This window comes from Tupaia chinensis, unplaced genomic scaffold, assembly GCF_000334495.1.
Source record: "Tupaia chinensis unplaced genomic scaffold, TupChi_1.0 Scaffold000047_1, whole genome shotgun sequence".
NCBI classification, from domain to species: domain Eukaryota; kingdom Metazoa; phylum Chordata; class Mammalia; order Scandentia; family Tupaiidae; genus Tupaia; species Tupaia belangeri.
Genome location: NW_006159505.1, coordinates 259,336 through 271,447, shown reverse-complemented (window position 1 = coordinate 271,447; position 12,112 = coordinate 259,336). Strand labels below are relative to the sequence as shown.

Sequence of the window (12,112 nt, the reverse complement as noted above, 5' to 3'; positions counted from 1 at the left end):
AATCCCCCCCCCCCCCAGGGGGGATGGCCATGCCACAATCCCTTCTCCTCCATTCTCCTCTTGGGATCTTGGGCATGCACGCAAACGCACCTAGCGTGAGTTCTAAGCCACCGGGTCTGGGACACGAACCATGGTCTACTACATGGGAGTCTAGCAACATAGCCATATAGCCATTATGCTAACTGCTGGTCCCTTGCTTGCATTGTTTCTGATGAGAGGTCTGATGTTAGCCTGATGAGATATACTTTGAAAGTAACTTGAAGTTTTTCTCTTGTTAATTTTAGTATCTTTGTAGTTTTGATCAATCTGGCTATGATTTGCCTTGGAGAAGATATTCTTGGGTTGATTCTATGTGGGGTCCTTTGTATTTCTTGGGTCTGGATATTTTAATGACTCTTTAGGTTTAGAAAGTTTTCTTCCAGGATTACATGGAGTAGATTATCAGTACCCTGGAATACCCATTACATGGATATTTGGGTATTTCACAGTGTCTAGAATTTCCTGTATGTTGTCCTCATTTATTTTTTTCTTTTTGGCGATTTGGTCTATTCTGGAGACTTTGTCTTCGAGGCCAGAAATTCTTTATTCTGCATGATCCAATCTACTGTTAATGCTTTCTAGGAAGATTTTATTTATTTATTTATTTATTTAGAGATTTTTTTTCCTATAGGGCATGTGTGCTTGCTGGAGACACAGAGACAGAAAGAGAAATCACCCCTGGCGGGGGCGGGGGGGGGGATGGCCACACCACAATCCTTTCTCCTCCAGTTTCCTCTCAGGATTTTGGGCACACATGCTCCTGATGTGAGTGTTAGGCTGCCAGGTCTGGGACTTGAACCACAGTTGACTATGTGGGAGTCCAACTGACGTAACCATCATGCCATCTGCTGGTCTTTCTAGGGAGATTTTAATTTCTTTTATTGTATTCTTCATTTCCAGAGGTTCTGTTTGATTTATTTTTAGGGTGTCTATTTCATTATGAAATTCCTCTTTCATGTCCTTAAATGATTTTCTCATTCCTGGAATTGATTGTCTATTTTATTTTGCATCTCATTGAGTTTTGTCACTCTGAATTTTCAGAATTCTTTTTCTGATATTTCTGTATATTTCTCTGTGCTGTCCACTGTCAGTGAAGAGCTACTATGCTTCCCTGGAGAAGAGCTTTCACCTTGTTTTCTCATATTTCTTCAGGATCTGTGCTGGTTTCTAGTCATCAGATGCAATATTCATTTTTTCCTATTTATTAGAGTAGATTCTGTAGTGCTGGTATAGGAAATTTCAGCATTAGTTCCCAGGTATGTTCCTATCGGAGGACTCTGTCTCTCAGGTCAGAGCAGTTATGAGTAACTGCAGGTGTTTCTCTACTCTACCAAATGTTCAGTTCTTGTTGAGGTGGTAGCAGGTCAAGGAGATATAACTTGATGAAGAGGATCAAATTGTGTGCTGCTTGCGCAGTGTATAGGCTGTTAATACCAAAAGTTCCAAAGTTGTTTTCTGGCCCAAAGCACAGACTCAAGACTCCCAGCAGGTGGGGAGGGTGAGACCTGGCTGCTGGAAAGGTGGACAAAGGAGTCTAAAAGTTACAAAGCTGTTACCAGACTCTGAGTGCAGACTCGCCCTAAAGCCTGTCCAGACTAGTCTCAAGACTGTATTCCTTTTTTAGTATGGCTTATTTTATTCAACATAGTTATTCATGCTGAAATTGTTTTCTAACTCTAAAATGTTCTTGTAATTTTTTTTTTTCTTAAGAGAGAAACAAGATGATATCGGTCTTATGTGACTGGGGTTGGGAGCTGGGGAGAGTTAAAAAAAAAAGCCTATCCTTTAGCCAGAACCTCGGTAACCCAGGGTCAGGGAGTGGAAGGTGCAGGCACTGCCCCAGGGGACCAGTGCCAGAACTTAGAGACAGGCTCCCAGTTCCTGGGAGACAAAGCATATATGTATCCCTAGGGCTTTGGGAAGGAAGGCCAGGCGCATTGTTTTCAGGTTCAACAAAGTGCAAAGCAGAGTCTGCCAAAGGAAAGAGGTGAGGAGCAAGAAAACTTAGGGTGGAAACAGGCTGACACTTCATCATGGGGGCTCCTTGCAAACTCTATTTGCTTATGCTTTGACTAAGTTTGATAAGCCTGTGAAGACACCTGCAGAAAGACTATGGGTACACAAGTGCGTTTCTCTCAGTCTTTTCTTTCTAAGTTCCCCTGTCTACCTTCATACAGAGAACTGGTAAACATTTCCCAGCTGGCACAGGTCCATTGGAGTGGACTCTGGAGACCCCTCTAGCCATCGCCCTCCCTTCCACATACACATCCTCCCAGGACACAGAAGCCAAGGAGGAAACCAAGCAATAGTTAGCTAATGAGCGGCAACTGCCAGTAGACCCCCTGGACAGCATACTGCCTAGCAGGCAGAGGAAGAAGGAGGGAGGAGCAAAGATCCAGAATAAAAATTCCTTGATGAGGGTGGTTCAAAGAGGAGGCAGAGGGCTGGACCCCAGTGCAGCCTGCCAGATTGGTCCAGGAAGAGAGCTGGAAGCAAATGGCACATGTTCCTTCTGTATAATCAAAGTGAGTGCAGGGGATCAGAGGTTATATCCAAGTGTGTGAGTTACCTGTGTCTGGGGGTGTCTCATTAGACCTGCTGAGAGAGTGAAACCAGGCTGTGAAGGAGCTGAAGTTCAGGGGTGTGGATTAGGGGCCTGAAGGAAGCTTTCTGTCTTAAGGATGGACAACTTTTGCAGTCTCTATGTGTGTGCCATGACAGGAAGTATGAGACTGATACATATTGCCTAAGGGTATAGTTTAAGCAAGTTTTCAGTGACTAGTTTACAGGGTATCCATGTAGAGCCTGGTAGGGACTGACATGAATGGATGTGAGTGGGACAGAGAACAGACTGAGTGGAATAACTTGGAGTTGAAATGGGGTTGGGATGGGATTTGGTGTGTGAACAGGGCTGTCACCTGGAGTGTTAATGTGGTTGAAGCTTTGTGATCGATCAGGCTACAGCTAGGGTTAAGGCGCAGGTCGGAGTGAGATCATGTCTCTCATTCTACCTATATTGGGTAGATCCTAACTTGGTCTGTCATTAAGATCAGGAGCAGTCTTCCCCCTCTTTCAAAAGTGAATTATTGTCCACATCACAACTTTTCCTGCCTTATTCCCTTCACTCCAAATACATAAAACTGCTTGCAATTTTCCAAAACAAGATCTGTTTCCTTTTCCTCTGGGTTTTTGCATTTGCCAGAGAGCCCTTGAATGAACAGATGAGATGAAGACTATTGCTTACATCTCCCTTAGTCACTCAGAATTAAACTGAAGCTTCTTGATCATCTAGTACTCTCCTGTTGTGTTTCCCTTGTCCTAGTACTTGTCACAGTATTCTGTGATGGCTGCATATTTGTCCCAATTTCTTCAGAGCTGCAACTGTGTCTAATTTATTTATTTATTTATTTATTTATTTATTTATTTATTTATTTATTTATTTATTTGTTTATTTATTTATTTATTTATTTATTTATTTATTTATTTAGAGAACTTTTTTGCTATAGGACGCGTGTACTCACCAGAAAGACAACGAGAAACAGAGGGACAGAAAGCGAGAAATCACTGCCCTGGGAGGGATGGTCACGCCATTGCTTCTAATGTCATCACCTCTCAGGGTTAGTATCCTATTCAGATCAATCCCACACTCATAGGTTGGGCAGGTCCCCTGGAAACAGAGCTTGAGATGGAGATCCTTGTGCAAATGGTATTTTGAGAGATGCTGTCATTGAAAAGAAAAGTAAGGGGAGCATGATAGGGCAGGGGAAGGAAGCTAAGCAAGGCGGTGGTTTCAGTTGCAGAGCAGCCTCCGTGGGTCATTGGGAAGCTCTGGAGTTATTCTATAGAGTTAGTCCCACCTGGAAGAAGGGAGCTGGCATTTTGCCCTCTTAGTTCAGTCAGTCACTAGCCTCTAGATGTCTTTAGGAAGGGCATAGTACAAACTCCTGGCTGAAGTGCCTCCCATTTGAATAAGACAGTTCTCTGGTGAAAAGAAGAGCTGTGGATCTTTCTTTCTTTCTTTCTTCTTTTTTTTTTTTGAGAAATTTTTGCTATTGGGCTTGTGCACTCACCAGAGAGACAGAGAGAGAAAGCAAGAAATCACCCTCCAGGGTGGATGGCCACACTGCAATCTCTTTTCCTCCCTTCTCCTCTTGGGCATACACACACACACACACACCGTGTGAGTTTTAAACCACCAGGTTTGGGACTTGAACTGTGGTCAACTATGTGTGAGTCCAGCAAAGTAACCACTACACCATCTGCTGGTCCCGAAGAACTGTGAGTCCTAAGTGCTCAACACTCACTGTAGATGGGTGACAAATGCATTGACTTTGTAAACAGATCTTATGGGACAGTCATGTCATCCTCTATAGCCATCACTCTTTTTCTGATATAAATGGGGTAGTTTGGACAAGTATAAGACTATAGATCTCCATTTGGACAAGAATGAATGTAGAATTGTAGCTCAGGATGAAGTTAATACTATTTTTTTGTTTATAGGATTGGGGTTTATCTTAATAATATGTGTTATTAAGCTTTAGATATGTTTTTAATTTGTCAGAAGGCCATGCATTCATGGATAGAGACAGAGAAAAAGAGAGAGAGACAGAGAAAGAGAGAGAGAGAGAGAGAGAGAGAGAGAGAGGAGAGAGAGAGAAAGAGGAAGTGGGAAAGCATCCTACCTCCCGATGGGAAATGGTCACATTGCAATCCTTTCTTCTCCATATATCCTTTCTTTCAGAATTTTAGGGACACATACATGCAGACCTGGTGTGTTTTTCAAGCTACATGATCTGGGACTCGACCACACAACCGGCCGCGAAGGATGCTAAACCCACTATGCCATGGACTGGTCCAATTTTCAGATTAAGATTGAAATATCTTTGAAGATTAAGTTTTAGGTAAATGTTAAAGTTAGAGTGAACACTAGAATTGCAAAGAGGTCATTAGGTTCAAGATGAAGTCAGTTTTCAATGTTAATCTGTGTTACTACTAGTATTGCTGTAATAGGAATGAAATTGCCTTAAAGATAATATAAATGGAATGAATAGAATTAGTCTTAGTATTAAGCATAGGAGAGCATAAGGGTAGTAATGGGTAGAGAACATGAAGAGATTTTTAAAAATCATCAAAGATTGGGACCAGCAGATGGCGCAATGGTTATGTCGCTGGACGCCCATGTAGTCGACCATGGTTCAAGTTCTGAACCTGACAGCTTAAAACTCATGCCTGGTGCATGTGTATGCATGTCCAAAATCCCAAGAGGAGAATGGAGGAGAAGGGATTGTTGTGTGGCCATCCCCTGTGGGGGTGATTTCTCATTTTCTGTCTCTCTGTCTCTCTGGCATGTACATGGACTCTATAGCAAAAATCTCTCTAAAAAAAAAAATCTTCAAAGATGGATAAATATTCGGTCAGTAGAGAATTAAAATATGCCTGAAATTTTTGACAAAGTGTTTTGTTTGTTATTAGGATGGACTATACTAGTGAGGTTACTAATAAGACTGGGTTTATTTGGATCTAAAATTTAAATTGTGGTAAGATTAAGTAAGATTAAGCGTCAGATTTGGGATAGGCAATGGGACTAAAGTTTGGGTTGGAGGGTAGAATGTCAGATATAGGGACACATAGTATTGGGTTTCTGGATTATGTGACAATGATGTATTTTTGCATTTTAGCCTCTCCTAGTCTGCACTGGTCACAATTTAGCTTCTCACTATGGTGGACTCTCACGGCAATGAATCCAGCGTCACATATTTTATCCTAATAGGCCTCCCAGGCTTGGAGGAGGCTCAGTATTGGTTGGCCTTTCCACTGTGCTCCCTCTACCTTATTGCTGTGCTAGGTAACCTGACGATCATCTACGTGGTGCGGACCGAGCACAGCCTGCATGAGCCCATGTATGTTTTTCTGTGCATGCTTTCTGGCATTGACATCCTCATCTCCACCTCATCCATGCCAAAAATGATGGCCATCTTCTGGTTCAATTCCACTACCATCCAGTTTGATGCGTGTCTGCTACAGATGTTTGCCATCCATTTTTTTTCTGTCACGGAGTCCACAGTGCTGCTGGCCATGGCGTTTGATCGCTATGTGGCCATCTGTTGTCCACTCCGTCATGCCACTGTGCTCACGTTGCCTCGAGTTGCCAAGATTGGCATGACCGCGGTGGTACGGGGAGCTGCGCTGATGGCACCCTTACCTATCTTCATCAAACAGCTCCCCTTCTGCCATTCCAACATCCTTTCCCACTCCTACTGCCTGCACCAAGATGTCATGAAACTGGCCTGTGCTGACATCCGTGTCAATGTCATCTATGGCCTCATTGTCATCATCTCTGTCATTGGCTTAGACTCACTTCTCATCTCCTTCTCCTATCTGCTTATCCTGAAGACCGTGTTGGGATTGTCACGTGAAGCTCAGGCAAAGGCATTTGGCACATGCATCTCTCATGTGTGTGCTGTTTTCATATTCTATGTACCTTTCATTGGATTGTCTATGGTGCACCGATTCAGCAAGCGGCGTGATTCTCTCCTGCCTGTCATCATGGCCAATATCTATCTGTTGGTCCCTCCTGTGCTCAACCCCATCGTGTATGGAGTGAAGACAAAGGAGATCCGGCAGCGGATCCTTCGCCTTTTCCATGTGACTACACACACATCTAATCCCTAGTGCCAGTGATTAAACTTCTTTTCCATTCATAGCACTTCAGTTCAGATTTTATATCAACATTTTGGAAGACAGGATTATGAAAAAAAAAACTTTAATAAATATGCAACTGAGATCCATCAAGGGTGAAACTGTTTTAGGGAATCTTTATGTGAAAAGGGATAGTAGGTACTTCCAGTGTGTATTTTTCAATATAATTTTATCCTTTGGTTCTTATCTCTATGTAATTATCTTATTTTATTTTTTTTATAGAGATGTTTTGTTATAGGGCATGTGTGCTCAACAGACAGAAAGTGAGAAATCACCCCTTTGCCCCAGGGGCAATGGCCACGCGACAATCTCTTCTTATTCTTCTCTTGGGATTTTGGACATGCACGGACACATGTCCAGCATGAGTTTTAAGCCACCAGATCCAGAATTCAAACTGTGGTCAACCACATGGGACTCCAGCAATTTAATCATTATACCATCTGCTGGTCCCTCTCTATGTAACTATTAAGGCTCTTATGTGGTTGTGGTTGGAATGTTGTTACTTTCTATTTTGCCATTCTTTCCAAATCTACTTTACTAGCACTGATTTTCCAGTGTGCAAAGAATATGTACCAAAGACATATGCATGGAAAAAAGAGTCGCATACAAATACGGAATACAATAAAATTAGATTATATGGTATAAATTTAGGACTTTCTATTCAGAACTTCCAACTGATATTTTATCTCAAGATAAAAGAAGTACCTGTATTTCCTTCATCAAAATGACCTTCTCAGAGATGATATAATTTATTATTTTCTGAGACTTGCATTTAAGGGGCAAAGTTGGAAATAAAGTCTTGAAAAAAAACCAAAATTGCCCACATTAAGGCAACACAACACACTATCTTCTGAAAGTTTTTACAGCCTATGGGTAGTCTTTTCCCTATTTAATTATCTTAGCAATCTTTGTTTTAGGCAGGAATATTATTAGTATCCTCATGTCCCAATGGGGAAATTGATATTCAGTGGGCATTTTGGTGGGTTATATGCAGTTGTGTAAACTCAAAAATTAAAAAAAAAAGATTACGATTTTTAATTCTCAATTCCACATTGTGTTGAAGGATGGTTAGGGAGACCAGTAGTATAGTGAGGCAGGAATTTACAGAGACTTGTGTTTTTATAGAAGGTATTTAATTCCTTCTTAATCATTCAGTGTTGCATTCTGAAATTTCCACTGAAAGATCTAAATTAAGTGGTTTTAATCCCATTAATTCTTGTTTACGAGTTTGCCCGATTACCACCTGTTAAGTAGAAGCAGACATGTATTTGAGGAACTCTCAAACAGTGGTTTGTTTGGGAAATAGTGTGATTATCAGTGAAGTCATTACATTTATTACAGAAACTTTATTGAGGGAAGCAGCTGAGAACATAGAGCAAGCTATGGCAAAATTTTAAGACTTGTTATCATAATAAAAAGCCAGAGACAGTATGAGAATGAGTGGAGCCTGTGGCCCAGGTGGCTAGCTAGGCAACAAGGTTAAAAGAAGGATGGATCCAAAGAAAGTAGGAAAAGCATACAAGTGGGCACCACACACTCATAGGGATTTTAGCTGCCCTGCTTGAGAAACTCACAGCATCTATGCACAGTAGGCCACAGGAGAGGGTAATAAGGCTACATCCCTGCCAGCTATACTTAGTACAGATATGGCTCTAGAGGCCCTGGGAACCTTATAAGCCAAACACAGAAGGAAGTCCAATAGATGTAAGCACCACAGGAATGCAGTATGAATTAGCTGGGCAGGAATGAGATCAATGGCCTATGGTGGGGAAAGGGTAGAGATCATCCTAGTAAAACCTAAAGTGAAGCAGGGAAGTATGAGAAGCAGGAAGCCTAGTGTAGAGTGTGGCACATGGCTATAGCCAAAATAGTTTGGCCAGAGCTATAGCACAGGGGCCTCTGGCAGAGAGGACGTAAAGGCAGCATATCCAGCTTCTAGGACTAGAACCCAAAAGAGGCACATCGTGCACAATAAAAATCCTCCAAGCTCAGTTGAGTGGTGCTAACAGAACAGGGAGCATGAACTAGTGTAAGTACAGGCTTTGGCCACTTTGAATTATACAGAGGATCAGCCATTGGGGGAGAGGCGCACTGCCATCGTGACTGAGAAAAAGAGAATGGAAAATGAAGAAAAGACACATGTTTTTTTCTTATTAAGATAGTGATATATGGTCACTGTTAGGAAAATGTTAGAAACTCTGAAAATATAAAAGAAATAAAAATCTCTAATGAAATTCTCACCTTAAAAGATAGATAAAAACTGGGACCAGCAGTTAGTGTGATGGCTATGTCGCTGAACTCCCATGTAGCCGACCACAAGTCCCAAACCCGGTGGCTTAAACTCATGCCTGGTGCATGTGCATGCTCAAGATCCCCAGAGGAGAATGGAGGAGAAGGGATTGCTGCGTGGCCATCCCCCCGGGGATGATTTCTCACTTTCTCTCTCTCTCTCTCTCTCTCTTTCTGGTGAGCACACGTGCCCTATAGCAAAAACCTCTAAAAAAAAAAAGATAAATAAAAACCAAAACATTATTAAGACTTTGGTGTTTAATCTTCTAGTTCTTAATAGGTATTTGTGTGTATGCTTCTGCATATCATCTGATAAATATGTGTATCTGTTTTATTGGGAATCCTATTGGAGACCTAGATGCACAATAAACAGATAAATCAGGCAGACTCACTTTCAAATTTTTCTAGGGATATAGTCAATATCCTAGATTTTAGAAGGCATTCCAGTCCATGGTAGCAAATATGCCCAGGATGAAGTTTATGGCTTTGATCCTGAATGACTTAACTGGTTTATGAATGTAAACACACACACACACACACACACACACACACACAATCAAAAACATTACTACCACCACCCTCCTTATGTTTGTCAACAAATGTTAAATGCCACAAATAGCAGCAAAACTATAGCAGAAATCTCTTCTTTCTAATAATCTTCTATCTACTATTTTAAAATAAAGATATACCATAGCAGTGAAGTCAGACTTTCAAAGATAGTAAGTGAGGATTTCTAAAGGTAGAAATTGCTTCTAGTGAAAATCACTCAGAGATATAAACAAGGGTAGGAATGCAAAGTTTTCTACAAATACATTTCTTTCTTTAAAAAAATAGAGCATTCCTTTCATGCTGCTCTTTTCCCCCTTGATCTTCTATTTTTTTCATCCAATTCCAATTTTGCTTGGAAATACTCTACACATTTTTTTTTTTTAAGGTGAAACAGAAATTCTTCTCTTCTTGATGGAAGCTTGTCCAATTTTCCCAGGCAAGTTCTGTCAACTACCAATTTGCGTTTCTTAACAAACTCTTACATAGAACTTATTAGTCTACAGTCTGGTAGTGTTATTCCATGCATTTTTCTGGCACACAATTGTGAGTTTCTGGACATAAAGGACCATGTTTAATATATTTCACAGTCTTTAATCCTCATCACTGGTTCCTTATAACATAAATTTGAAACACAAATAAACACGATGGTCTTCTCATCATCTTAGTAAAGGTTAGGAAATTCCAGGTTTTGTTGAATTTTCTAGGTCCTAGCTAGACTACAACTGTCTCTTTAATGTACGTAGCCTATAATATTTCATAATGTCATCAGCTTTGGCCTTTCTCCCTCAGCACATTGAATACAGCCTTCCTGATAGGCTTGGATATGACTCAATTCTTTCATTGTAGATGAGAAGCACCAGTAGGTACACCAGCATCCTCTGAAGGGTATTTGCAACCATGCAAGACCTGCCATATGAGAGTTTACATATTTCTTGCTCCCAGGACTGCAGCATATTTTATTTTAATAGTTTGTTGGTGTATTATTGATACATAACAGATTATACACATTTGAAGGATAATTTAGTAAATTATGACATAAATTTGGTAAACTATAATATAAATGTATACCCATAAAACCATCACCAAAATCAAAGAAGTGAGCGTCCACTACTCCAAATGTTTCCTTGTGTCCCTTGAAGTCCTTTACTCCATCACTCCTGACCACCCTCAGCTCCAGTACATAGTGACTAGTGAAATTCTTTATGGCACTCCATATTAGAATTTCCTGTGATTTGTAAGAATAGAATTAAACAATATATATTCCTTTTTATGTATAGATTATTTTATTTCACATGTTTATTCATGTTGAAATTGTTCTCTAATTGTTCTTTCAATATTTTTGCCCTTAATAGAGAAACCAGATAGCATTGGTTTTACATGGCTGGTGTTGAGAGTGGGGGAGAATGAATGAAACCACATCTTTCTTTTCAGTCATAACTTCAGTAACCTAAGGCCAGGGAGTAGAAGGTGCAAGTATTGACCCAGGGACCACTACCATGACTTAACCAGAGACAGGTTTCCCCCGGGAGAAAAAGAAGATGCAGCCTTAGGACTTTGGGGAAGAGAGGGCCAGCTCGTTGGCTCCAGGTCCAACAAGGACTGAAGCAGGGTCCACTAAAGGAAAAAAGGAGGGGCAAGAAAGCTTAAGGTGGAAACAGGCTGACACTTCATCGTGGAGTCTCCCTTTGAATTTCCTTCGCTTTATCTCTGCTTGAGTTTGATAAGCTTGTGAAGATACTTGCAAAAAGACCCTCATGATCAAGACTCTCAGCAAAATCGGCATGGAAGGATCATTTCTCAACACAATAAAAAGCTATCTATGAAAAACCCATAGCGAACATCATCCTCAATGGAGAAAAGCTGAAAGTTTTTCCACTGAAAACGGGTTCAAGACAAAGATGTCCACTTTCTCCACTCCTCTTCAATACAGTACTGGAAGTCCTGGCCATTGCAATCAGAAAAGAGGAAAAAATAAAAGGCATTCAAATAAGAAAAGAAGAGGTGAAACTCTATTTGCAGATGACATGATTGTATACATAGAAGACCCAATGGTTTCCATAAAAGAATTTCTGGAAGTAATGCATGAATACAGTAAAGTTGCAGGATATAAAATTAATATCCAGAAATCTATAGCATTTCTGTATATGAACAACAGGCAGACTGAGATAGAACTGAAAAAAGTTGTTCCATTTACCATAGCCACAAAAAGTATGATACTTAGGTATAAATCTAATCAAAGAAGTTAAAGACCCCCACAAGGAAAACTATGAGAAGATAAAAAAAGAAATTGAAAATGATGCAAAAAAGTAGAAGGACATCCCATGTTCCTGGATTGGAAGAATTAATATAATCAAAATGACAATTCTACCCAAATTAATCTAACTATTTAATGCAATGCCAATCAAAGTACCAGACACATTCTTCACAGATCTAGGAAAGATAATCATAAAGTTTGTCTGGAATCATAAGAGACCTTGTATTGCCAAAGCAGTTCTGCACAAGAAGAGTGGAGTGGGCGGCATCTCACTCCCTGACC

At 40.6% G+C, this 12,112-nt stretch overlaps 1 protein-coding gene across 1 annotated transcript; it reads left to right on the top strand.

Annotated features, from left to right (window-relative positions):
* Positions 1 to 5,757: 5,757 nt before the first annotated feature.
* Positions 5,758 to 6,711, top strand: LOC102474583 (olfactory receptor 51E1). The gene has a single exon (XM_006141117.1). The coding sequence runs from the start codon at positions 5,758 to 5,760 to the stop codon at positions 6,709 to 6,711; it is 954 nt and encodes a 317-aa protein (XP_006141179.1).
* The last annotated feature ends 5,401 nt before the right edge of the window (positions 6,712 to 12,112 follow it).

Bases quoted from the DNA above. Each gene is read 5' to 3' on its own strand.
- LOC102474583 (XM_006141117.1), top strand. From the start codon at position 5,758: ATGGTGGACTCTCACGGCAATGAATCCAGCGTCACATATTTTATCCTA.